This window comes from Podarcis erhardii, assembly GCF_964252035.2.
Source record: "Podarcis erhardii genome assembly, chromosome: 4".
Classification (NCBI taxonomy): Eukaryota; Metazoa; Chordata; class Lepidosauria; order Squamata; family Lacertidae; genus Podarcis; species Podarcis erhardii.
Window position 1 is genome coordinate 3,002,428 of NC_138508.1, and position 27,772 is coordinate 3,030,199.

Consider the following 27,772-nt stretch of genomic DNA (forward strand, 5'->3'; position numbering starts at 1 on the left):
CTGTCTTCCGTGAGACTTCCAACAGTCTGGAATGTCTCTGGAATGTAAACAGAGTCTTGTGATTCCAAGAGCACTGCACAGTGGCAACACACAGAAACTAACAGTTCAGGCCAGCCCAATCATGGAAGAAAAAGGAATAATTTGAGGAAGATTGTTCAAAGAAAAAACTGTAAGTTACTGTATATTGTGGGGGGTGTTATGTTCCCAGGTGCTATAGGGGCCACGGTTGAGCTCTGTGAAAAGAGATGAGGTTGGTCGCATAGAGGTATTTTTTGAATTTCCAGGCAGATAGGACGATCCCACAGGGAGGCTTACCAAGAGAGGCCACGATCCCATGAGTCTCCTCCATGACGACCTTATGCAGAGCTCTCTGGTCAGGATCCAGGAACGCCCACTCCTCGTCTGTGAAACGAACAGCGACATCTTCAAAGCAGACTGGACCCTAAAAGAAAAAGGGAGATGTCCTCCTCTGAGACAGCAGAAATATGATCTGCTACACAACGTTCTGTTGTTTCCTTCCTGTTAATTGCGGTGTTGTTTCAATAGGATTGCTTTGCTGCACATTTTATTTATGGATGCTTATTTTATTCTGCGTTTTAATTATGGGTATTCGTCTTTGTGCAAATAGTTGGTACTCCACCTTGTGTTTTCCAAGTCATTCTGCCTACTCAGATGGGCAGATGGAAGGATCCACTTTCTCCACTCCTCGTGTGCTGTTCTGGGAAGGTTCCTTCCCAATGCCCTAGAGCCAAATTCAAGGGGTTCATTGGGGCATGGAGAGGGGGAGGGGAGAAATGGGGGGCAGGCCCCATTTTGCAGCGGATGGGGCTGGTCAGGTAAATCCAGACCACTATTTGTTCTCATTTGTCCACTGCTTAGAAACCAATTTTTGCTTTCAGTGATCAGTCTAGAAATAAGCCTAATTTGGATGGTCATCTGTCTTGTATGATCTAGCAGAGATTCCTGCATTGCAGGGGATCTCCTGGCTCTGAGAGACAAGCAGGGAGGGTGGATTCTGGCGGATGGAGAGGGAGCCCCTGGTGGCTCCTCCTTCTCCTGACTCATCTCTGCCTCTCAACCTCCCTCCTCCCACTTGCCTCCTTCCTCTTCTGCCTCTGGTTCTGGACTGCATTCTGCCACAGAGTCTCCCAGCTCACTAAGCCCTGTTACCCCTTGTTGCGTTCACAAAGTAAAGGAAAGATATTTACTTGAGGCGTTCACAAAGTAAAGGAAGGATTGAACTCTGATTAATAAGAATACACACAGAGACTTGAATCAGCAAGACTCATAGACTCATAGAATCATAGAGTTGGAAGAGACCACAAGGGCCATCGAGTCCAACCCCCTGCCAAGCAGGAAACACCATCAGAGCACTCCTGACATATGGTTGTCAAGCCTCTGCTTAAAGACCTCCAAAGAAGGAGACGCCACCACACTCCTTGGCAGCAAATTCCACTGTTGAACAGCTCTTACTGTCAGGAAATTCTTCCTAATGTTTAGGTAGAATCTTCTTTCTTGTAGTTTGGATCCATTGCTCTGGGAAGGGTGCGTATAATCGTGTCTCTCTGTGCCTGTCCGTGTGCAGCCCCTGGCCCAGGCAGTTTTTATTCACAAAAGAACTTTTTACAGAGTGTTCGTAAGAACCAATCAGATTTCTTCTGAGCATTTCCACAAACCCAAGTGGGGAGAAAGTTAAACCACCATAACTAATTAAGCACGGGGTAAACAAAGAACAGAACTACAAATAAGAGCATTTGGCAACCTGGAGGTGATAAACAAGCAATACATATGATAAGGATAGCCAGGAGGACAACAATCATTATCACCTTCATGTGAGATCTGCTTCCTGGCCCTAAGATTAACATACTACATCATAGAAACTTGCCCACTATCTTTATTGTGGAGTTTGGAGTTTACAGGGTTAAAACTCCTTGGTGTCCTACATCTGGGAGGGGCCTGAAGCAGGGCCCTAAGTCACAGGCTTTGTCTGTGAGAGTTGCTTTCACTTTTGATTGAGAGACGCTGAGCAGAAGCTGTGTGTACTTTTGGCACAGGAGAGATCCCGGAAAGCTCCGATGGAATGAGACTGATTTATGGCTTGTAAATAAACGCTTTTAGAGATAGCAATGAACTGTCTCTGGACTTGATTTATCCCTCTATCTCACACGGACGGCAGGACCGCTGCTGCAACTCTGTTTTCCTGCCCAGGTCAGCCTCAAGCAGAGCCAGCAAGGAAGAGCTGACTGGACGGCAGGATTTAATGGCCAAATTTATGGCCCAGGATGCCTGCCTGTCTAAGCAACTGGGCTGTGTACGTGACAAGAGAAATGGCCAGCAGAGGAAATGGCCAGAGATGCAGAGGTGTAGATTGATCAAGAATCATATCAAAATAGTTTAAACCCAGTCAATGCAATGCTTTCATTGCTGACACAGATGGCTTACTCTATATTTGTTATAATTCCTCATAGCAATCTCACCTGATCCCTACAACCCCTTCGGCTTCTGACACCTCCTCTTCCCAGGCTTCTCCCTCTGACAGCTCATCCTTCCTCCACCTCCACTCCTTCGGCTCTGAGCCGTCTTCCCTTCCTGGTTCCCCGGCTGCTTCCTCCCACCATTCCTCTGTGCCCAACCAGTCCATGACATTGCTCCATCCCTCGGCCTCTGGCCCCACAAGGCAGCTTCCCCTGACCTGATCTGGTTCCACAGCTGCTGCTTCCCTTCTGCCCCCATGAAAAGGCAGATCAGGATGTCTTGCCAACATCATTCTGTCTCCTGCAAGAGAAAAAAGGTTAAGCAGGACGCCAGGAGTGCCTGCTTCTCTCACAGGTGAAACAGGGCATCTCTAACCACAGATGGGCCTTTGAGAAAGCCTCACCCGCTGAGAGCATTTAGACGTTTGTGCCCATTTCATATGTTAGTTATGCAGAAATACATCTCCCCTCCTCTGGACCCTTGTTCCCAACTTTCTCCCCCAAAAACAAGATGAAAAAACCCTTAGATGAGTTGGAAAACCAACAGAATGAGACCAAACGGAGAAAACCCACCTTCCTCCTTACCCAGTGGCCTCTCTCTGGTGTCCAACGGAGGCCTCTCTGCCTCACAGGAATCCAGGTCCATTTCTGCAAGGAGATCCTTTCCCTGAAAAAGAAACAAGGATTCAAAAGAGAGAATGGGGGGAAATATAAGAAAGAGAATGACAAAGATTTGAAGGGTGTTAGATCTCATTCCATGGATGCCTTGCAGAAAAAGCATGGGCCATCAGCAGACCATTATGGGATGTTTCCTGTCCTGTTTGGAGCCCCTTGGGAGTATCCAGAGGAAAGTCTCTCTCACCTGCTTTCTCTCCTCTGCCTGACTCAGGAGGAAACCTTCGGCCAGGGCCACCGCCTGGGAACTGGTCTCTGCTCCACAGTCCCTCACCCAGCTCTCCATCTCCGGGGGAAGGACAGCCAGGAACTGCTCCAAGATCACCAGGTCCAGCATCTCAGCTTTCGTGTGCCTTTCTGGCTTCAGCCACTGATGGCAAAGGTGGTAGAGTCGGCTGCAAACCTCTCGGGGTCCTTTGGCCTCCTGGCAGCAGAACTGCCTCACCTGCTGGCTCTGCACCTCTGAGCGGAGGGTGTCCTCCTCACCCAGGATCTTCTGCACACAGTTTTCCCAGAATCCCCCACTGCTCCCAGTTTGGATGGCATGGCCTCTTCCTGCTCCAGGGCCAGCTGAGTCTCGCTCATCCATCCGTGCTCTCAGGAAGCCTCTGAGAGATCGGAAGGAACCCTTTGGTCTTCTGCCAAGTTCTGTCCGTCTGAATGAGAAGCTCTAGCAAATCCTACAAAGCAAATACATTGTTCTGTTACAGAATTTGTAGGTCAGTAGAAGAAAAAGATTCCCTGAGCAAGCATGGATGAGTCTTGCTGGGAACTAGGGCTGGACTGCACCACATCCCAGACCATTGGCTATCTTTTTGGGGGGAAAGAGGAGTAAGAGGAGAAGAAATATGTCTCTAGCCTTCTAGCAATACAAATTGTGGAGGCAACTGAAGAGATTTCTGTGAGATTAATCAACCTGGTTTCTGCTGCTTTCCAGTCAATGCATGAAGTCAGAACCGAATGACAAGGGAGTCATTTGTATCTTGTGATAAATGGATGCTTGGCTCTAGTGGGGGTCCTCACCTTTTCTAGCACCTGGACTCTCTGTCACTCTCCAGATAGTCTCCTGGGGTGGGGTCCCTTTTTCTTTGCTCTGAGGGCCAGGTATGTATCAGGCCAACCCCCTGAGGGCCAAGTGGGTGGGGCCAAAGACATATCCCTTGCAATTTAGCCGGGAAATCTATTATTGTTGTTGTTGTTGTTGTTGTTGTTGTTGTTGTTGTTGTTGTTGTTGTTAACAGCCATTGACGCCAAGGTCCCTGGAGCCTCAGTGAGTAGTAGCGCTCATTTCTGGCTCGGCTGGTTTTGCAGCAACAATCCCTTTGGGAGAAAGAGGCTGTGGTCCTGGGATGCCCTGCTCTGGGTGCGAGGGGATTGCTGCAGTGGCCTCCGTGGGGAGCTGCCCTGGAAGACACTGGGAAACTGGTCCCCAATACAGCAGCCTTCGACATGGTCGATCACCAACTCCTGGACCACCGCCTTGCCGACGTGGGGATCCAGGGCACAGTCCTTCAATGGCTGCGCTCGTTTCTCTCTGGTCGGGGACAGAGGGTGGCGCTCGGGGGGGAATTGTCATCGCGCCACTCCTTGGTGTGTGGAGTGCCTCAGGGTGCGATTCTCTCCCCGATGCTTTTTAACATCTTTATGCGCCCCCTCGCCCAGCTTGTCCGGAGTTTTGGGCTGGGTTGCCATCAGTATGCCGATGACACCCAACTCTATCTGTTGATGGATGGCCATCCTGACTCGGCCCCCGATACACTGGCGAGATGTTTGGAAGCTGTGGCTGGATGGTTACGTGGGAGCCGGTTGAAGTTAAATCCTTCGAAGACAGAGGTCCTCTGGCTGGGGCGGGACGATATGGGATTGAGGGGGCAACTCCCATCTCTTGCGGGGGTGCAATTAGTGCCAGCACCGTCCGTTAAGAGTTTGGGTGTAATCTTCGATACCTCCCTCTCTATGGAGGCGCAGATTACAGCTATAACAAAGGCGGCATTTTTTCATCTCCGCCAAGCTAAGCAGTTGGCCCCTTATCTCTCTCGCCCTGACCTAGCCACTGTGATCCATGCGACGGTCACCTCCAGACTGGATTATTGTAACTCGCTCTACGTGGGGCTGCCCTTAAGACTGACCCAGAAACTCCAGCGGGTGCAGAATGCCGCGGCGAGACTCCTTATGGGGTCCTCGCTGCGAGATCACATTCATCCGGTACTATACCAGCTGCACTGGCTCCCGGTGGAGTACAGGATCAGGTTTAAGGTGCTGGTTTTAACCTTTAAAGCCCTATACGGCCTAGGACCCTCGTACCTACGGGACCGCCTCTCCTGGTATGCCCCACAGAGAAACCTACGGTCTGCAAATAATAACATCCTCAAGGTCCCAGGCCTCAGAGAGGTTAGGCTGGCCTCAACTAGAGCCAGGGCCTTCTCGGCTGCGGCTCCAATCTGGTGGAACGCTCTGTCACAAGAGACTAGGGCCCTGCGGGACCTGACATCTTTCCGCAGGGCCTGCAAGACAGAGTTGTTCCACCAGGCCTTTGGTCAGAGCACAGCCTGACTCCCTCCTCTGGCAACCTGCTGAGAATCTTGCTTAATTAGTTGCCATTAATTTGATTTTAATTGATTTTTATAATGAAATATTTTTAGAATGTGTGAATATCTGATTGCTGATTGTTGATTGTTGTTAGCCGCCCTGAGCCCGGCTTCGGCTGGGGAGGGCGGGATATAAATAAAGTTTATTATTATTATTATTATTACAGCAGCCAGACTATGGGCTGGGATCCCTCTCTTTATTCCTGGCCTTTCTCTCCCACTTTTTTTTTTGGGGGGGGGGCTAGTCCACCTCCTCGTCCAGCTTTGGAAAACCATTTGCACATGTTTCCTCTGTTGTGCAATGAGGCTGAGCGACGTCACACAGAGTTAAAGTCCCAGGGACCCCTTTGCTTAAAGAAGGGAGATTTTTTTTAAAAAGGGGGGCGGAGGGCTAAAGGAGGTTGGGATCCTCTGATCTGCAGGAAGGAGAGCGTGGCAGACCTGGCCCCTCCCTGGCAGGACCCTCTCCTCCTCCCTGACTTGGGCTCAGTGAGTAGCAGCGCCCATTTCCAGCAACAATCCCTTTGGGAGAGAGAGGATGTGGTCCTGGGATGCCCTGCTCTGGGTGCGAGGGGATTGCTGCAGTGGCCTCCGTGGGGAGCTGCCCTGGGAGACACTGGGAAACTGGTCCCCAATGCAGCAGCCAGACTATGGGCTGGGATCCCTCTCCTTATTCCTGGCCTTTCTCTCCCACCTTTTTTTTGGGGGGGGGCTAGTCCACCTCCTCCTCCAGCTTTGGAAAACCATTTGCATATTTTTCGTCCTTTGTGCAATGAGGCTGAGTGAAGTCACACAGAGTCAAAGTCATTGTTTTTCTGAAGGGGGGGGCGGAAGGCCAAATGAATTTGGGATCCTCTGATCAGCAGGAAGGAGAGAGTGGCAGACCTGGCCCCTCCCTGATCAGGCCCCCCAGGCCCCCTCCCCTCCTGCAGCCCTGGGACCCCCACCAGATCCCAGAGAGAGAGAGGGGAGACTCACCAGATCCCGGGAGGGGGCAGCGAGGCAGCCCTTGCAGGAGAGACACAAAGTAACACCCACCCCCTCCTTGCAGGAAAGGACTGGGGAGGGAGGGGCCCTGGCTCTGGAGGACCTGCCCCCCCTTGCTTCCTGTCCTCTCTAGGAAGGCAGCTCAGTTCCCTTTAACCCTTGCCATGCCGAGTCCACCCTCGCTCAGCCCTCTCTCAGATTCTTATTATTTCTTATGCATTTTGGGGGGCAGCTGCCTCCCCGGCTACGCCAATGCCCAGATATCCTTTTGGGGGTGAGGCTCTTGGCTGGACTTGGCTGGAGCATTAGGTTCTGAACCCGCGGTACTACTGTACACGATATTCCTGGTGGCCAGGGTGAGAACTTCAATACATAACACTCTGAGCATCTCCCTCCCTTGGCCAGAAACCAGAGGAAGAGCTTGCAGGGAAAAGGGCTTTGCAGGAGGCAAGGAAGCTCCTCCTGGAATTCCGGAGTGGAGAGAGAGGAGGGGATCCCAGGGTCATCTAGTCCAACCCCCAGCAATGCAGGAATCTCAGCTCCAGCATCCAGGGCAGATGCCCCTCCGATCTCTGCTGAGAAACCTCCCAGGAAGGAGAGTCCCCCACCTCCCCAGGGAGACCTTTCCCCTGCCCAGCTGCTCTTAGGTGTCCCTCAAGGCAGCGGGTCCTGAGTTCGAGCCCTGCTGAAACAATGGCACTGGCTGCCAAGGAGGAACCAAGCAAAGTTCATAATAAATAAATCCCATTCTCGTCATAAATGAGTAATACTTTCTTAAGCATGTTGCTATGCAAACATTCAATAGTATGCCATTTCCCTTTCCAGAAATGCTTAATTGCTAATTAAAAGGACTGAAAATGGATGGTTGTTGTTATTATGTTTAGGGAAGCTTTTAATATTTGATGGACAATTGTATTTTAATATTTTGTTGGAAGCTGCCCAGAGTGGCTGGGAAACCCAGCCAGATGGGTGGGGTATAGATAATAATAATAATAATAATAATAATAATAATACTATTGATCAGAACAAAAAAAATTCCTTCCAGTAGCACCTTAAAGACCAACTAAGTCAGTTGGTCTGCCATAGTCAAAACAAAAAAATTTCCTTCCAGTAGCACCTTAAGTTGGTCTTTAAGGTGCTACTGGAAGGATTTTTTTTTGTTTTGACTATGGCAGACCAACACGGCTACCTATCTGTAACTGGAACTATTGATCAGGTGAGTGTTCTCCTTTTAAAAGAGGCAGGTGGAATCTCCACGATTGCTAATAACATAACATTGAAAGGCTAGTGAAATATGGGGAGCCCTAGAGCATCTGCTTGGCATGTCCCGGGGTCAACTCCTGACACCTCCTGCCAGGGCTGGACAAAATCCCTGCCTGAAACTCTGGGGAGCTGCTGCCAGTCAGTGTAGGCCAGGGGTCCTCAATCTATGTCCCGCGGGCTGAATCCAGCCCTCCAGGGTCGTGAATCTGGCCTGCGCGGCCATTTCAGAACCTGTGAAATGTCCAAGGCTGAAAGCATCTCGCTGCCCGCTCAGTCAGTCCCTGTGTTGTGTTGAGGTAAACGCCACTAGCATGGTGGCGGCTCTACCAATGAAAGGCCAGCGGGTTTCACTCGGGGACAGGGAAGTGTTGTCTTTTGGCTTGAAGAGCAAAGTTGAGGTTGGCGGAGGAAGGCAGACCTGGATCAATTCGGTTTCCTTACATAGACGTTTACTTTAAAGGTGGGAGAAGGAGGTATAGTCCTATTTGTGTGAGTGGCACAGGGGTCTTTCCACTCATGTGATTTACATGCTGAAATATACTCAGAGTCGCAAAGTGATTTCATGCTCTTTATTCAGCTCATAGTGGTGAGGAGGAATGAATGAATGTTCCCTCAAAGTATCTGCTTTATATACATTATTTACACAATGGGCTGCACATGATTGGCTAATTCTGGAATTCTACTGTAAGCCAATCAGGTTGTGGATTCACTTATATCTGGAGCATGATTGGGTGGTTCCTGCCAACCAATCATATTGCTGCATTGTTCTAGGACCAATCAGACTGCTGCATTCTGAATCCTATTGTTCTAGGACCAATCAGACTGCTGCAATTTGGATCCTATTGTTCTAGGACCAATCAGACTGCTGCAGTTTGGATCCTATTCAACTCAGTACATAACACATGCTCTGAAAGTTGGGATCTGTTTTGAGATTTAAATTTTAAAAGGGTGGAGTGGAACTGGATATTGACCATCTTGTTAGCCTGGGGCAGGGCTCAGCAACCTTTTTCAGCCGTGAGGCGGTCCACTGTCCCTCAGACCATGTGGGGGGCCAGACTATTTTTTTGGGGGGGGGAATGAACAAATTCCTATACCCCACAAATAACCCAGAGATGCACACTAATTCCCGAATCGTCTGCGGGCCGGATTGAGAAGATGATTGGGCCGCATCCGGCCCCAACCCTTAGTTTGCCTACCCCTGGCCTCGGGAGTCACATTCTGGTTGAAGGAGGCCAAGATTGGTCCCCAAGGCTTGGGATGTCCCTCCCCTACCATAGGACTTTGAACCCAGGAGAAAACTCTTGGAATAGCCTTGCCAGGTTCTCAGGGAGGACTCACCTGTCCCCATGTCCTTCTCTTTGCAGATGTGCTGCGGTTGCACATCCCTCCCCCAGGGGTGAGTATTGGGGAGAACCAGAGCAGGGACTCAGACCTGCCCTCCTTGCCCCCCCACTCTGCACTCTGGGATGTGGAGAAGCCCTCCCTTCCTGAGGAACTGACAGACTGGCTTTTCCCTTTCACCTGCTGGAAGAAGATCAGCTGTACCTGCCAGAGGTGATTCAGAACTGCCAGGCAGCTCAGCTCAGGGGGCTCTGAACCCCGAAGTGCTCCAAGCAGGAGGCGGCCAAAGCCATCCTGGTGAGTGATGGGTGGTGTGGGGGACCCCCATGGGGAAGTGGGGGAGGGAGGGACTTTGGGGAAGAGGTTGTCTGTCTGCGGGAGAGGAGGATCCTACACTGTTTGAAAGGGGAATCATCTTAGGGACTTCCTGTGAACATCTGGGTCAGGAATGCTGTTCCTAGAATGGACAAACACACAAGACGTAACCGGCTGTGCATTCACATAAACAATACTCTTCTATATATTCTTATCACAATATCAAATGTTTATCTTGCACATAAACAACACATAAAGTGCAATAATATGTGAGATTTTGACCAGCTTCGGCCCATCTGAAGCTGAAGCTAGTACCGGCTCAGTCACACACACAGCGGAAGGATAAGCAGTATGTGCCACATTCTTAACTTTATTTACACTTCTGTGCTGTGAGAATACAAACATGCATCGACCAAGGAGAAGAGTCGGCGGAAGAAGAGTGGAAGAAATTTAAAGTTTATCTTCAGAAATATTGTAAAATTACGGAATGTTAGAAAGATGTTGGGGGGGGGAATTAGGTGGTTTTAGCAGAAAAGATATAAAGGATTAAGTAAAAATGAATTGGTGAAAGAGAGAATGTAAAATTATAGTATATTAAGATAAACTATTAGGATAAAAACAAAGTTGGAAGGATTTGCTGAAATATCTAACTGAATTAGAATACAAAAATGGGAGGCGTGAGGAGGTCAAGGAAGTAAGTGAATGTAATTAAGTGATGTAAAGGTTTGACTTGTTTCTCATTTCTTTTTTCTTTTTTCTGATTTTTGATGATGTTTTTCTATATGTATTGTTTTTTCTTTTTCTTCTTTGATTGTTATGTATATATATATATATATATATTTCCTTTTTTTCCTGTAACCTTTAAAATCTTAACAAAAAATTATTTTTTTAAAAAAGAGAATACAAACATGCATCTTGCCTCTGCGAGAGCAGAGAAGCAACTCCTCTCGGAAACAAAGAACACCGAGAGAAACAGTGAAAAACAGGAAACCAGTGAACGTCACATCCAGTCTCCCATTCCTGTGGGAATCCAACAGTAACTCTGACTGTGGAAGGCAAAACAATGTCCCGTGACTGCACTTGCTGCAACAGTGAGGGAAATAGAAACCAACATAATATAGACAAGAGCCAGGGACTCTGTGGTGGGGGCAGCTGAGGGCCGTTTTGGCCCAGACTGGCCCCTGACCCTGAGACGCTCTTTCCACCCACAGGACCTCAGATGTTACGCCCTTTGGGAAAGTGGGGAGGAACAGAAACTAGTGGCCAACAGCTTCCCTTCTCTGCTGGCCTTTGCCCGAAGGTCCCCCCATCTCAGAGCAAGTAGCTCTCCCTCATGGATTCAGTCCTTTCATCACTTCCATCTCCCCAAGAGGATCCCAAGGCTGATCATCCTCTGCAGTTGATAACAGACCTGACTGAAAAAAACAGCTTTGTCTTCTGGTGACACCAGAGAATTCTAGAAGACATTAACCCTTTATGGATGCACGATTCCCACATACAGGTTTCTTGGCAAGACAAGGCCCTTCTCTGGCTGTAGAGTGTCCTCCTCAGCATCCCCAAAGAAGGAGCTGGGTTGCAAGAGCTGCAGCAAGGGGGGGCAACCCAGGCTAATTGGGGGGGGGGCTGTCTAGCTAGGAAAGCAAGACCCAGAGTGAGCCCCTGTGAGTAAATAAAACTATATGGACCTGGGACCCCTGGAGTCTCACTGCCCAGAGATGGGGGTAGTTTGTAAATATGCACACACACACAAATAATTTGTGCCTGTGTTCCTAATACATGACTAAGCGTGAAGGCCATGTTATGTGCTTTAGCAACAGCCCTCCTGTAAATAAGGAAATGCAACCTCTGTTGCTGATTTATGAAAAAGGCAGCAAGGGAATCTTCTCGGGTGTCTCATGAGGTCTGTGCGGCCCTTCAAGAAAGAGGAGCCATTTCTGTGCCCTGAGCCCCTGTCAGAGAGAAAGGCAGGACAACAAGAGCAACAACAATTCTGGTGCACATTGTTGAAAAGTTCTTGCCCCTCCTGATCCGCTGCCCCAAATTGCACTGCAGTGAACTGGGCCAGAGTCCAGCTTGCCAGGATCAAAGAACTGCAGAGAGTTCTGAATCAGACCGTTGATCCATGTACCTCAGGATGGCTGAAATATACTCAGAGTCGCAAAGTGATTTCATGCTCTTTATTCAGCTCATAGTGGTGAGGAGGAATGAATGAATGTCCCCTCAAAGTATCTGCTTTATATACATTATTTACACAATGGGCTGCACATGATTGGCTAATTCCAGGATTCTACTGTAGGCCAATCAGGTTGTGGATTCACTTCTATCTGGAGCATGATTGGGTGGTTCCTGCTAACCAATCATACTGCTGCATTGTTCTAGGACCAATCAGACTGCTGCATTCTGAATCCTATTGTTCTAGGACCAATCAGACTGCTGCCTTTTGGAGCCTATTGTTCTAGGACCAATCAGACTGCTGCAGTTTGGATCCTATTCAACTCAGTACATAACACCCCTCCCCTCTAAGTTCCAGTCCTGCCCGGAAGGTCGCATTCATAGTCCTCAAGGTACGCTGGTGGCCTACGTGTGCGTTGCGGCCTGGGGTGTTCCCTGGTCCGGGGTTCAGGTTCTGGCTCGTGTTCCAAGGATGGGGCTGTTTGGTCTGGCGCAACCGGCTCGCTCAGTCGTGGTTCTGGTTCCGGTGTCCTTTCGGCCTCGCGGGTCCTCTCTGTATTTACTGATTCTGCCTCTCCTGCTTGCCCCTGCTGCTCTATGGGCCTCACTGCCCCACTGTTCCCTTGGGACTCCTCTGACCTGTCCTCCTCCTCCTGGTTTTCTCCCGGGAATCGTCGCCGTATCTGGTCGCAGTGGCGGCGCCAGCATTGCCCCCCATCTGTTAGCACCTCGTACGACACGGGGCCCGTGACCCTGGTGACTGTGGCAGGTACCCATGCAGGGCCTGCCCCAAAATTCTTTGCGTACACTGGGTCCTGGGCCTCGAAGGTCCGGGGGTTCCTGCCTTCCCCCACCACTACCTCATCCTGAGCTCTATCGGGGTGAAGGCGGTCCAATCTGATTGCAAGGCGCCGACCCATTAGTAGTTCAGCGGGGCTCCGGCCAGTCGTTGAGCTGGGGGTGCTGTGCTGTGCTAGAAGGAATGTGGCAAGGCGGTACTCCCAATCCCCTTGCGTCATGCGGCGAAGGGTGTCCTTGGTGGTCCGCACCATGCGTTCTGCTTGGCCATTGGTGGCAGGGTGGAATGGCGCCGAACGGATGTGGCGGATGGCGTTCTGCACTGTGAAGGTTTGAAATTCTCCTGATGTAAATGCAGTCCCGTTGTCTGAGACGAGAGTGTCAGGGAGCCCGTGGGTTGCAAACAGCCTGCGTAGTACCCGGATGGCTGCGGACGTAGAAGTGGACGGTACCAGTGCGACTTCCAGCCATTTGGTGTAGGAGTCCACCACTATGAAGAATGTTTTCCCCTGAAAGGGGCCAGCGAAGTCCACATGCAGGCGTGACCATGGTGCTCGGGCGGACTCCCAGGACTGGACTGGGGCCCTTGGGGGATCTGGGCGGGATTCCTGGCAGGCCTGGCAGTGTTTGACCCAGGCCTCTATCTCTCCGTCGATCCCCGGCCACCACACATAACTCCTGGCAAGGGCCTTCATTCTTACTACCCCTGGGTGTGTCTCGTGTAGGGCTGTGAGGACCCTTTTGCGGAGGGGCTGGGGAACAACGACCCTGCTTCCCCATAACAGGCACCCCTTGTGGGCTGACAGTTCATGTTTGCGGGTTGTGTAGCCGGCGAATTCTGGCCCGGGGCTGCGGCTGGGCCATCCCCTCCACACCCAGTCCAGGACCCGGGAGATGACCCTATCTTTCTTGGAATGGTGTGCAACTTCTTGTGCCTGAATGGGGCGGTCAGGAAGCAGCTCCAGGCTCATAACCTCTTGTGCAGGTGCTGGGTCGGGGCCTGTTTCCGGTAGTGGTAGCCTGCTGAGGGCGTCTGCATGGCCCATCGCCTTTCCAGGGCGGTGAATCAGTGCATACTGGTAGCTGGCAAGGAAAATTGACCACCTGAGGACGCGAGGAGACAGCACTTGGGGGGTCTGCTTTTCGGGGGCAAACAAGCCAAGCAACGGCTTGTGGTCAGTCACCACGGTGAAGGGCCGCCCGTACAAGAAATCATGGAATTTTTTTACTCCCTTCACGATTGCCAGACCCTCCTTGTCGATTTGCGAGTAGTTCCGCTCGGTTTCGTTGAGTGTCTGGGAAAAGTATGCTACCGGTACCTCTCTTCCATCCGGGAGTTGGTGTCCCAGGACAGCGCCGATGCCATAGGGCGAGGCGTCGCATGCTAGCACCACCGGCAGCCTCTCGTCGAAGTGTGCCAAGACCGAGTTTGAGACAAGCAAGTCCTTGACTGCCTGGAATGCGGCCTCCTGGCGCTGGCCCCACACCCAAGGGGCCCGCTTGTCCAGGAGTCTGTGTAGGGGCTCCGCTACCGCCGCCTTGTGGGGAAGGAAGGAATGGTAAAAGTTCAATAATCCCAAGAAGGCCTGAAGTTCAGTCTTGTTCTTGGGCGCTGGGGCATCACAAATGGCCCGTACCTTGTCCCAAGTCGGGTGAACCCCTTCTGCATCCACCATAAATCCCAGAAAGTCCACTTGAGGCACTCCTAGTAGACATTTTTCCCGCTTCACCTTGAGACCCGCCATCTGGAAACGGTGCAGAACAGTGCGGAGGCGGTCCTCAAACTCCTCTGGTGTGGGCCCGGCAATCAACACATCATCAAAGAAGGGGGTGACACCAGGAATCCCTTTAAGGAGAGAGTCCATTAGATTCTGGAATATGCCTGGTGCCACGCTGACCCCGAATTGCAGCCGCTTTACCCTGAACGCTCCTCTGTGCGTCACAATCGTCTGTGCCTCTGCTGTGGCCTCATCTACTGGCAGCTGTTGATATGCTTGGGCCAAGTCCAGCTTGCCAAAAATTTTCGACCCAGCCAGGGTGGCAAGGACATGGCTGACCACTGGCACTGGGTATGCATGGGCCATGAGGGCCTTGTTTATGGTACATTTGTAGTCTGCGCAGATGCGGACCGAACCATTAGGCTTGACGGGTGTGACGATTGGGGTTTCCCAGGGGGCATTAGGCACCGGCTCCAGCACTCCTTGCTCCACGAGTCGGTCCAATTCCTCGTCTATACGGGGTTTCAGGGCGAATGGGACCCGGCGGGCCTTGAGCCTGACTGGTCGTACTGCGGGGTCAAGCTGTAGAGCAATGGGGGGGCCCGTATACTGTCCCAATTTCCCATCGAAAACCCCCGGAAACTCCTTGCATATGGCGTCCACGTCCACTTGTAAGCTCATGTGGTTCACCCCGGTGATGGCTAGTCCCAGTGGTCCAAACCATGCCAACCCCAGTAAGCTAATGTAGGGGCCCTTGACCACAAGCAAGTCCAGTTGCCGCGTCCGCCCTCGGTATTGCACCCTGAAGGTCCCCACCCCCATTGTGGGGACCTTACGTTTCTGGAAGTCCCGGAGGGTGAATGGGGCCGGCCTGAGTTTGGGACCCCCAGTAGGACACAGTTTCCTTAAGGTCCTTGCCGAGATTATGGATAGAGTTGAACCCGTGTCAAGCTCCATGCGGCATGGGGCCCCCTCTATCTGTACCTCTACATAAATTTTCTCTACGTTGGGGTGGGGCAACTGGTATACCTGGAAGTCTGTGAGCTCCGTCGAGTTGCCTTGGTGCGTTGGGCCCCGGGACCTGGGGCTCTTGGATTGGTCATCTGATGCCTGGCTTCGGGTGGGCCGAGCCCGACACACCCGGGCGATGTGTCCCAATTTTCTGCACTGCCTGCACTCTGCGTTGCGGAAACGGCAGGTCCTCCTCTCGTGACTTTCTCCACAGCTTGCGCAGTTCCCTCCTTCTCGTCGAGGCAGCTGTGGTATGTGGGCTGCTTGAGTGCGCTGCTGTACTCGGTGCACCTCCTCCCTGTCGGATCCCGAGTCGTTGGTGAGGTCTTCGTGGTGGACCCTCGGTTGGGACGGCTGGCTCAGCCGTGCCTCTTGCGTCGACCTCTCAGCAGCTTCCGTTGCCAGGGCCTCCTCCAGAGCGACCTGGAACGTTAGGTTCTTCTTAGCGTAGAGGCGTCGTTGCAGCTTCTCATCCTTCAGGCCACCGACGAGGCGGTCACGAAGCATGTTCTCCAGCTCTGAGAAGTTGCAGAACCGGGCAGCTTGGCGGAGAGAGGTCACAAACCCAGTTATGGTTTCCCCAGGGGCTTGCCGCTTTGCGTAGAAGGCATTTCGACGAGCCACCACTGAGGGCTGTGGCGAAAAGTGCCCCTTCAGCTGTTCCATTATTGTTTTGTATGGAACAGTAGCGACGTCTTCAGGCGCAAGGAGAGCCCGGGCGATTTCAAATGTCTCCTCTCCGCAGACGCTGAAGAATATTGCCCTCTTCTTGGCGTCTTCTTCATCGGTGACCCCTTTGGCTTCTAGGAGGAAGGTGAAAGGGGAGGCGTACGCTTCCCAGTCTCCAGATGCTGGGTTGAATGGCGAGAAGCTGCTGTCAGTTGCCATTCTGAGTTCCTTGTGTCCCGGAGCTGAAGCCTGGATACACGGTGCGAGGCAGCGGTGCGGCAGGTGGCGGTGCTGCGGTGCTGTGTGTGGCAGTCAGCTCAGCGGGATCCCACCTTCGTCGCCAGTGAAATATACTCAGAGTCGCAAAGTGATTTCATGCTCTTTATTCAGCTCATAGTGGTGAGGAGGAATGAATGAATGTCCCCTCAAAGTATCTGCTTTATATACATTATTTACACAATGGGCTGCACATGATTGGCTAATTCCAGGATTCTACTGTAGGCCAATCAGGTTGTGGATTCACTTCTATCTGGAGCATGATTGGGTGGTTCCTGCTAACCAATCATACTGCTGCATTGTTCTAGGACCAATCAGACTGCTGCATTCTGAATCCTATTGTTCTAGGACCAATCAGACTGCTGCCTTTTGGAGCCTATTGTTCTAGGACCAATCAGACTGCTGCAGTTTGGATCCTATTCAACTCAGTACATAACAATGGCCTACAGTGATTGGCAGCAACCACTCTCTGGGGTTTCTCTCCCAGCCTTACAAAACACTCGGATTACGTAGAGCATGTTATATATCTGAATTCCCACTCAACAGATTGTAGGAATGCAAAATAGAATCGTAGCGCGATGGGAAGTTTTGCTTCTGCACATGACTCTGGAAAAACCATTTTAAGCTGAGACATTCCTTCATCACCCTCAAATGTTCAGTTCACATTGAGTTCATGAGACATTGCATTCTGACCTGTTCTTAGTGCTTGGTTGACCACATCTACGGATGAATGCTATATATTAATCACTAGTTATAATTTAATAAGGAGGTTTTCATGCCTATCCAATTCTGTGTTCCCTTTCCCAACCTTTAATCTATTGGTGATTAATGCTTATATGCAACCTTTGCTTTGTACTTGTGTTAACCAATCAGCAACAAGCACATATGTGGCAATGCTGTAATATTCAATGAAAGGGACTCCCCGAGACATGCTCAGTAGATGCCTCCCATATGACACTGGTCAGAGGGACACTGGGGGTCATCTAGTCCAACCCCCTGCAAGGCAGGATAATCAGGAGACGTTGGACAAAGGCGCCCTTTTGGAGAACAAGAACTGCAGGATCCTCCTGCGCAGCTCCCGGGTCCGGATGCCGTAAATGACGGGGTTGAGCACCGGGGGCAAAATGAGGTAGAGATTGGCAATGAGGATATGTGCATAATGGGGGATGTTGCGTCCGAAGCGGTGGGTGAGGAAGGAGAAGAAGGCAGGAGTGTAGAAGACACAAATGACTGCAACATGAGAGCCACAAGTGCCCAAGGATTTGAGCCGGGCCTCTTTGGAGGGGAGCCGGAAAACAGACTGCAAGATCAGCACATAGGACAAAAGAATGAGGACCACATCAAGCATGAGGATGGTAATAGTGAACAAGCCATAAATCATATTGATCCGGATGTCGGCACAGGCCAGCTTGGCAATGCCCATGTGCTCACAGTAGGTGTGGGCAAGGATGATGTGGTCGCTGCAAAAGGGCAGGCGGAGAGTCAAGAGGGCAATGGGCAGCACAAATAGGAATGTCCTCAGCACAACGGAAGCACACATCCAGGCTACCCTTGCCTTGGTCAAGATGGTGGTGTATCTCAGAGGGTCACAGATGGCCACGTACCTGTCAAAGGCCATGGCTAGCAGCACGACAGACTCCATCCCTGTGAAGCTGTGGATGAAGAACATCTGAGCCAGGCAGGCCCCATGGCTGATCTCCCCAAGGCCAAACCAGAAGATGGCCAGCATCTTGGGCAGAGTGGAGGTGGAGAGGCCCAGGTCGATGGCCGAAAGGACAGAGAGGAAGTAGAACATGGGCTGGTGGAGGCTGGCTTCCGTTTTGATGATGAAGAGGATGGTGCAGTTGCCCACGAGAGCAACAAGGTAGCCAAGGCAGAAGGGGATGGAGATCCAGGAGTGAAGCGCCTCCAGCCCCGGGACCCCCAGCAGGATGAAGGTGGGGGAATAAAAGTGGGTGGCATTCGAAAGAGGCATTCTCCTCCTGGACCCAGCCAGAGAACAGGTCACTGAGACCCTGCCAAGAAGAAGAAAACAGGCCAGCATTTTCCTCCATGGTTCCTCATGGACACATAGACCCTTTCCCAGCAATCCTGTTTCATGTTAAGAAAACAATTGTGTGTTTGTGTGGAGGGGATGAGCCCGCCAGCTGGATTTGGCCAGAGTGTAGGTCCCTGTGTCAAAACAAAGAAAATGAAAAAAGCACTCTGCACGCTGCTGTATGAGGAACTTTCCTGTCTGCTCCTCCTCTCCCACCCATCAATTCATTGGGCCAATTTAGTCTGACAAAACTGGTGGGGGTGGTGGCTCTCCACTTTCCTCATCCTGTACATGGTTCTGTATTCTTCTGTCGTGTGTCCCCCCCCCCTCCGCCACCACCGCCACCACATTTCCCACTAATGTCTCCTTCATCAAAACCAGCCTTTCTCTGCGGGGCACCTGATTCCTCCACCACCACATACCCTAATCTTCTCATTCACCTTTTGCAGCTCTACAGTGACCAGAGCTGGACATGCCAATTGCAACAAAGGTTCCTTGGAAGGAGAGGTAACTTGCTGCCCTCCCCCTTCAAAAAATGGTCCTACCAACTGCCCCTCCCTCCCCATCTCAGCCTCTTAATCTCAGGGTCAAGCCCCATGTTGGGCAAAAAAGTCCCTCAGTGTGGGGAATTGGACTAGAAGCACCTTGTGCTCCTTCCAACTTGTGAGTTCTATGATTCTATTACTCCCCTCCTTTCCACTCACCTTGATAGGACCTTTTGTTCTGCCAGCTCACCTACAGATTAACACAGCAAGGTGTGCTCTGCTGAGCCACAGAGTCAAAGGTCTACTGGCAGCTGCATCGTGGATGGAGGAGCATCCCTCAGATCTGACTCCACTTGGCTGATCAGAAAGCAGCATTTATAGTTTTTCTGTGGAGGTGCTAGGGTGGACATCTCGGGGGGCTGTTTCACTGTAGAAAGAGCCGTGTTCCATCCCAATTCCCATGGCATCCAAACTGCCCAGACCTGGAGCATCGCTTCACAGAGTCAGGGGGACTGTGGAGAGCGGACCCCAACCCCACCTCCAGGCTTCGGATTCTTTATCATTCTACATCTCCAGCAGACTTGGGAAGAGTGGAACAGAAGGTAGCTTGAAAGAGACAACAGCTTCACAGCTGAGAATCCTGTAACGGGCAGAGCAGGAATACCAGATAGGTGGGTTGGCAGGCAGAGAATAAAACAGTGTGATACCTGTATGCATTGATGAATATAAATGGTCAGATTTTTATTTTTTTTAAGAATGGGGAACTGAGGTAGGGCAACTCGTTTTCTTAGAGTGGCAATGGCACCCACCCAAGAGGGGCCAGAACTGAGTTCCAGCAAGTTCTGGCTGGAAAAAGACCCTGGCTAGGCCCATTATTAAGTGAGGCCAGTGTAACATGCACAGGGATGGGAACTGACCACAAGACTAGTAAAAACCAGTTAAAGGGGAAATTAATGGCTCATTGTTAAAGAGAAAAACAACTCCAGATAATGTACGAGGAGGGTTCTGACACATATACTAAAATCAAATGGGTTGGGTAAGTGTTTTTCATGAACTATGGCTTGATGAGAGATGGTGAAGTGCAGACAAGGCAGAAAGTGGTTGGGTAAAGGATGAACAGCTAAGATTATGCATATTTTGCCTATGCTGTATAGTCTGTGTCCTAATAGAAATGTAATGCATTACTGAATGAAGTTCTACTGATTGGGGATTTGGTGTGATTTCTTGAAACCACAAGGAGTAATCCCCCTCCCAACCTCATACTTGGAAACTGAATACAGAGGTACCTCTGGTTACGAACTTAATTCATTCCAGAGGTCCATTCTTAAGCCTATTATTCTGAGGAACGCTTTCGCTAATGGGGCCTCCCTCTGTGCACACGCCTCCTGTGCACAATTTCCGTTCACATCCTGGGGCAAAGTTCACAACCAGAAGCAGCGACTTCAGGGTTAGTGGAGTTCGTAACCTGAAGCGTTCATAAGCAGAAGCGTTCATAACCAGAGGTACCACTGTACAGGCCTCCTGGCAGCTCTGTCTTGCCCTCAGGACCCTGCCCAGGCCGCATCCCTCATTGGCCCCATTCTGCACTCTCCCCAAGTGATTTTACCCAGCTGCCATCTGTCTTGGAACTATGACAACTGTTCTGGGTTGCCTGGATGAAGTGGGGTACATGTCTGACCGCACCGATTTTGCCACAACCACCTCTGGGATGTGGCTCCCAGAAAGCTTTTGATAAGAAAACATGGCCCTGAGGCTGAAAAAGGGTCACCGCCACTAAATAAATCCCTGCTTTTTCAGGACTGGAAACCCAGAATAACATGGCACCAAAAGTTCCAGATTTTATTAGGCCAGAGATATGATTAATATTAGGAAAGAAACTTGACCATCATTTGTTAAAGCAGTCTATTACAGTATTACATACAGAACAATATAAATATGTCATTTCTGTGTGCAACCTGAGAAACATGGAAGAGATGGAGGAATACTGTAGGTCCTCAGAAATCTCCACTAATTCCATTTCTGGATTTTCATGATCAAAACAAATATCTCCAGTAGAAGGGGTGGACATCCAGGGGGTTGTTCTATGTTCAGGACCTTATTGAGGGATGCTGACCCATCTTATAATAACCTCTATGAATCCAGTTGACTCCAGATAGCTCAGGTATGATTTTTTAGGCAATCTTTTATGGAAGCAGGAGGGACTTCATTATCAGAAAGTGTGTGAATCTTTTTTTATCTAACTCTGGAATGTATATACCAGGAGAACAACCAAGAAGACCAAGGAACTGGAAATCAAGCCTTATAAGGAATGGCTGAGGCAATTTGGTGTGTTTAACCTGGAAAGGAGGATATGATAGCCATCTTCAACTATCTGAACGGCTGCCACATGGAAGATGGAGCAAGTTTATTTCCTGCTTCTCCAGAAGGTTGGATTCAAATGGCATGAAGGAAGATTCCAACTAAACATTTGGAAGAACTTTCTGACAGTAAGAGCAGTTTGATGGGGGAACAGACTCCTTCAGAAGCTGGTGGACTCTCCTTTGTTGGAGATTTTTAAACAGAGGTCGGAGGACCATCCACCAGGGATTGTTCAGCAGCGATTCCAACAATGCATGAGGTTGGGCTGGGTGACCCCTGGGGTTTCCTTCCAACTCTATGATTCTATGATTCCATGAGGCATTTGGCGCTTCAGGGTGGACCAACAACTGCAGGCTGGATTGATCAAAGATGGCATATAAACCTGTATGGACATTTGACACAACACAACAGAGTTGTTAGAAGGGGAATGAAACGAGAGGCAGGACTGAGATTTGGATATGCTTTGACGTTCAGGCTATGGGAAGTCGTAAAATCAAAATTACAATTCGGAAAACAATTTGATCTTTTTTATTTTAGTTTTTTATTTTTATTGGATTATGATTTGATATGTTAATTGGATGTTTTTTATTGGGAAATTAATGTACACTCTAACACACACAAAAAGAGGAATTAAACAACATCAGCCAGCATGGTGTAGTGGTTAAGAGCAGTGGACTCGTAATCTGGTGAACTGAGTTCGCTTCCCCACTCCTCTACATGCAGCTGCTGGGTGACCTTGGGCTAGTCACAGAGTGTTTGTGGTGGGAGAGGAAGGGAAAGGAGATTGTGAGCAGCTTTGAGACTCCTTAGGGTAGTGATAAAGCGGGATATCAAATCCAAACTCCTCCTCTTCATCGTCCACTTCTTCTTCTTCCTTTAGACAGGCAGTCTCCCCACCCCCACCCCAGTGCATCAATATGGAGATTGTACTTCCCTTTGGTTTAAGCACTAGATGCTGGGAGCAAACATTTATTCATTCCACTGGTCACCCGTCTTGGTTCCTCCTCGAACAGTACGTGGGCACTTCTACATAACTGTTGTTATTGTGTTTGTGATGTGCGTGGTTCATTCTGTCATGAATGCTTTAGCTGAGTTTCTTGCATTCAGGGGGCTGGACTAGATGTCCCTTGGGGTCCCTTTCAACTCTATGATTCATTCAAAACCAATAAAATGTTTGTAAAAGGAAAAAGAAAGATGATGGTTAGATCCAGCGCTTTATTTCTGGGGGTACTCAGGGGTACGCATACCCCTAAACATTTTGTGAATCTTTGTCGGAATCTCCGCTCTGAGCTGAGCCTTTGAAATCGCCTCTGACGTGTTTAATGACCTGAGCCTTTGATGAGGCCTCAAGCACATTCTATCCAGCAGGGTTCCCAGCACAGGGGAGAGACGAGAGGTTTGGCTACATTGTAAAGAGTTTTATTTCTAAACTACGAGAACAGAAAAGACATCCTCTCTCTATGAAAGCAGAGAGCAACTGAACAAAGGAACAAAGGAACAAAGGAAACAGGAAACCACGAACGTCACATCCCGTCTCCCTTTCCCGTGAGACTGCAAAGTCTCTGGAATGTAAACAGAGTCCTGGGACTCCATGCAGCTGCACAGTGAGAAACAGAAACTAACATCCTCCGCCTTTCTGTGAACACCACTGGGCAGCGTGTCAGCACATTATCAGTACAAACCCAATTTCTGTACATAGGTACAGTGTTGATCCTTCGGAACAACCTTGGACAATAAATCAGCAGGAATTTCATTACCTGGCATGTAGGACACCGTTACAAGTCCTTTCTGAACACATTCTCTAGCATGTTGCAGCTTCAATTGCAAGTGCTTCGTGCTTTGCTTAGAACCTTCAGAAGTCAGCAAAGCCAAACATGCTTTGTTGTCCTGATAAACCTGGATTAGAAATTTGACAGGAATTCTCATGTCTTTACACAACTGTAACAACCATTCACAATCCACAAGTGAATAAGACAATGCATTCAGTTCAGCTTCACAAGAACTTACTGTTGTTTGCTTCTTGCACGACCAATCAAATAGATCCTGGTTGTACATATAGCAAACTCCAGACGTGCTTTTCCTGTCTGTAGTGTCACTTCCAAAACTCGCATTAGCAAATATCTCAAGACCATCAGACTTCTGATTGTTAAATGTCAGTCTGTAATGCATAGTGCCTTTCAAATAGCGTGCTACACGTTTCAGAGCTTTCCAATCCTTAACAGGATTGTTGACTTGTCTGCTTAGCAAGTTACAGCTAAGTGCAATGTCAGGTCTTGAATATCTGGTAATGAATATTAGTTTGCCTAGCACACTTCTGTACAGTGTAGTGTCAGAAAATGCTTCTTCCGTGTCATCTACCTGATAACCTGTTGTCATTGGTGTGACTACAGGGTTAGCATCCATCAGGTTTAGCTTGGTTAACACATCAGCAATTTTCTGTGACTGGTATACTAGGAATGAAAGCTGCATCACATGATGGACACTTCAAGATGGCGGGGGCTGCTGAGCAGACTGCCAGAGGTTACACCCCGGGGAAAGCTGAAACAGTATCCCAGACCATGCAGGGATGTGTTCCTGAAACCGAAAGCTCCACAAAAGTGAAGCTTGTGGAAGAAGAGTGCACGAGGGGGGTGTTTCCTGTTCAGGGGGTGAAATCTCCAAAGCAGGAGGAGCAAGGGGAGTTGGCTGCCACGTCATCCCAACCATCACTGCAACCAGCAGGTGGCACTGCTGTGTTGGAAGCAGTGGATGTTTTTCCTGTGAGAAGTTTGGTCAAAGTCCAAACGCCAGGATGATCTGCGCAGATGTGGTCACTAGCTGTTCCAGTACAAAGGCTAAGGCAAACCTTTGTGGAAGATGGAACTGGTTCACCATATTTACACCAAGAAGGGTCCGATCCACCAGTTGGGTGAAGACTCCTTGGAGGTGCAAAGTGTTGTGGAGTCTGGCACACTTCCCTGTGTTCCATTCAGCTTCCTGTACTTGTAGCAGTGTGCACAGCGCTAGCCGCTTGGTGTGTAAGCTTGCAGAAGATAGAGCCCACACGCTGTTCTTCTAAACTAACAGCTTTATTTACAGCAGAACAGTAAAAATAAACAAACCATCCGAGACAGCAGGCATCTTGCTTCCTTGCTCGTCAGCAAAAGCGAAAGTCAGACAGAACAAAGAAGCAGCTTCTACAGAAGTTGGAGACAGCTCCTCCCCAGAACAGGCAGGACGATGGGTTCTGAGCTGTTAAGCCTATAAGCTCTGATTCCCCATCACACCCCCTCTCGTCCTGCACTGCTGGGGGCTTGTAAGTTTCACCACTTACCCCAAACACAGACCTTTACAGAACTCCCCATGACGCTGAAAGCTCAAGGTTTCATGAACCCATCTGCCAGGTTCTTCTGGCTTGAACAGTACTGAAATCTCACCAAGCCTAACTGGATACTCTGAAACCCATTTTGGAAACAGATGCCTAGGTGTTTGGTTCTGGCCTTAAACTGCCCAGACTCTGCCAACTTCAGACAGGGTTGATTGTCCTCCCACACCGTGACAGGGAAACAACAATCCCTGCAGATTTCTTGAACCAAACAAACACAGAATTCCAATTCCCTGCAAAGTTCAGACAGCACACTGAATTCAGCTTCAGTAAAGGAAAGCGCAATGAGATTTTGCTTCTGGGTGTGATGGCCTGGGATTCAGATTCAGATGCTGAACCTAAGGAATCCCAACCTGCACAGGATTCCTCACCTCCAGAACCAGCTGAGACGGGGTTGGGGCATGAGCCCGAAGGGTCCTCACCTGTGCTGGATCCTCAGGTGCAGACACCAGCTGAGTCTGGTCTGGCTCCGGAGGTGATGGAGGACACATTGCCTGCAGGTGCTCCACTCTAATCCCTGTCAGAGGAAGCTGGGGTTGCCTCTGGGTCCAGTAACCCTCCAGCCTCTCCTGAGCTGCAGAGGCTCAGGGCAGAGAGTCAGAGGGAACTAAGTTCCCGCAGGAGTGCTCGCCTCCAGGCCACGAGAGGAGAGTCATCTGAGGATCAGGGCCACCCTATGCCTTGGGACATATGAAAGCCAGCCAGCCCCAGTCCCAAGTTGTGGGAGCAACGTTGGTGGTTGTCAGTCGCTGCCTGAACCCTGCCCTGCACCCAGCTTCAACTTTTATGGACTGCCTTCATATTGCTTCATCGACCACGGGCTGCACTTGGACCTTGCCTCTAGATTAACCCCCGGGACCAGCACACCGGGACTTCCACCCAACCAGAGTCCCCAAACCTTACCACCATCCCAGATACGGGTTTCCTGTTAGCCAGATTTGCCCAATCGCTATCTGTCCTGCACATCAGCTTGAGGTCACCCTTAGCTGACAGCTTGAGACAGAAATCCTTGGTATCCTGCAGATACGCAGCACCCTCTTGATACCATTCCAGGCACTCACACTCGGGTTTGTAGCTTCCCTGCTGAGCAGATTGGTAGCAAAAGCAATGTCCGGTCTGCTCCAGACTACCCAGAGTTGACTGAAAAATCTCAGCTTTTTTGAACTCAGCGCATTCTACTTGCTATCTTTCACGTAACTTGTCTCCATGGGTGTTCTGACCCCTGAATTCAGACATCCTGAACTTCTCAAGCAGTGATGCTGACTTGAATAAAGTATTGGTGGGGGGCCAGGTAAGGCCCTCCTTGCACAATCAACCACATGATGCATGTACACCATTTGAATGGCAATGCCTATAATGGCAGTGACATTTAAAAAAAGTAAAATTTTGAGCCCAGCACCTCCCCTTGCCCTGGAGAACACTTCTAGCATGTCATCTCCCCTACCTGTGTCCATTTGGTATCACCCTTTCCAGGTTTTTTCCTCTCCATTGTGTTTGTCTTTCATTTGTTCTCCTATGTGTGTTGCCAGTAGAAGCCACAATTCTGTGGGTACTCTAGGTGGTGCAGAAAGCACCTAGAAGCTCCCTAGAGGTTGAAGTGCCGATAAACTTCAGTTTTGAGATCTATAAATTCCAATTAGCCAGCAGAGGGTGTCACAGGGCCAGCCTACCTCCCCTTTAAAGCAAACATGGGTCTCCAGCTGTTTTTGGACTACAACTCCCATCATCCCTAGCTAGCAGGACTAACGGGAAGGGATGATGGAAACTGTAGTCCAGGAGCTGCTGGGGACCCAAGTTTGGGAAACCCTGCTTCAAAGCAACTTTTGCGTTTGGCCTGCAAATATGGGACCTCCACACTTTTGTATTTTCTAGTATTTTGATTTTCTTGTGACCTTTGTACTTTATTTATTTATTTATAGAGAGAAAATTAAAAGAGAAATTGTATGGCAAGTAGTGGAAGAATAAAAGGTTGTGTCTGGGGAAAAAAACCCAAAAAACCTGGGGGGGGTGTCCTCCTCAAATATTTTATTGGGGGACAAAGACCGCTAGGGCTTTAAGAGTTGGTGCCTATTCCCTACACCCACAAGTCTCAGGAATGTTACAACATAAAAACACAATATAAAAACACAAACTGACCTTTGTATAGATTCTTTGATGGGAAGTGAGATGGGAGCTCCTCCAGAAGCTCTTTCCACATTCCGCACACTAATATGGTTTCTCCCCTGTATGAATTCTTTGATGGGAAGTGAGAGAGGAGCTCTTCCTGAAGCTCTTTCCACATTTCACACACGGATAGGGCTTCTCCCCTGTATGAATTCTCTGATGTGAAATGAGATCGGTGCTCTGACTGAAGCTCTTTCCACATTCCACACACTGATAGGGTTTCTGCCCTGTATGAATTCTTCGATGGGAAGTGAGATTGTGGCTGTGACTGAAGTTCTTTCCACATTCCACACACTGATAGGGTTTTTCCCCTGTATGAGTTCTTTGATGGGAAATGAGAGAGGAGCTCTGACTGAAGCTCTTCCCACATTCCACACACTGATAGGGTTTCTCCCCTGTATGAATTCTTTGATGCGAAGTGAGAGAGGAGCTTTCAGTGAAGCTCTTTCCACATTCCACACACTGATAGGGTTTCTCCCCTGTATGAATTATTTGATGGGAAGTGAGAGAGGAGCTCTGACTGAAGCTCTTTCCACATTCCACATACTGATAGGGTTTCTCCCCTGTATGAATTCTTTGATGGGAAGTGAGTTTGGAGCTCTGACTGAAGCTCTTTCCACATTCCACACACTGATAGGGTTTCTCCCCTGTATGAATTCTTTGATGCGAAGTGAGATTGGAGCTCCGACTGAAGCTCTTTCCACATTCCACACACTGATAGGGTTTCTCCCCTGTATGAATTCTCTGATGGGACATGAGATCGGTGCTCCTACTGAAGCTCTTTCCACATTCCACACACTGATAGGGTTTCGCCCCTGTATGAATTCTCTGATGCCTAGTGAGAGAGGAGCTCATACTGAAGCTCTTTCCACATTCCACACACTGATAGAGTTTCTTTCCAAGGATATTTTGTTGATGGGAAGTGGAATGGGAGCACTGACTGCAGCTTTCTCCAAACTCCAAATTTTTATGTGGCTTCTCCTCTCTGTGGATTTTATCGTGGTCACCTTCGTTCTTGATTTCTGATTCATCACAATCTGCCATGGAGACAAAAAGGGATTAGAACCTCCGGAACAA

The 27,772-nt window shown here is 49.6% G+C and overlaps 3 protein-coding genes across 7 annotated transcripts in view; all 3 read right to left on the reverse strand.

Moving 5' to 3' along the window:
- The window catches only part of LOC309340951 (uncharacterized protein), a 147,255-nt gene extending 139,992 nt beyond the window's left edge, over positions 1 to 7,263 (reverse strand). For all 3 annotated transcript variants that reach the window (XM_081860240.1, XM_081860239.1, XM_081860236.1), the window contains exon 1: positions 6,716 to 7,263. The gene's annotated coding sequence lies outside the window, so the exon portion shown is untranslated. The remainder of the gene's footprint in view (positions 1 to 6,715) is intronic.
- LOC309340597 (uncharacterized protein) overlaps positions 1 to 27,772 on the reverse strand; it is a gene marked incomplete at its 3' end in the record, with an annotated part of 141,695 nt that overhangs the window by 5,217 nt on the left and 108,706 nt on the right. Inside the window, exon 5 of the mRNA XM_081859483.1 lies at positions 316 to 442. Within this exon, the coding sequence (XP_081715609.1) occupies positions 316 to 442 (127 nt within the window). The remainder of the gene's footprint in view (positions 1 to 315; positions 443 to 27,772) is intronic.
- LOC309341111 (olfactory receptor 52E4-like) overlaps positions 17,288 to 27,772 on the reverse strand; it is a 69,196-nt gene continuing 58,711 nt past the window's right edge. For 2 of the 3 annotated variants that reach the window (XM_081860593.1, XM_081860592.1), the window contains exon 2: positions 17,288 to 18,302. In XM_081860593.1, coding sequence (XP_081716719.1) covers positions 17,300 to 18,262 — 963 coding nt within the window. In that variant the 5' untranslated portion in view covers positions 18,263 to 18,302 and the 3' untranslated portion in view covers positions 17,288 to 17,299. Of the gene's footprint in view, positions 18,303 to 26,540; positions 27,733 to 27,772 lie in introns of those variants that run through there. The other variant, XM_081860591.1, reaches the window with a different exon arrangement.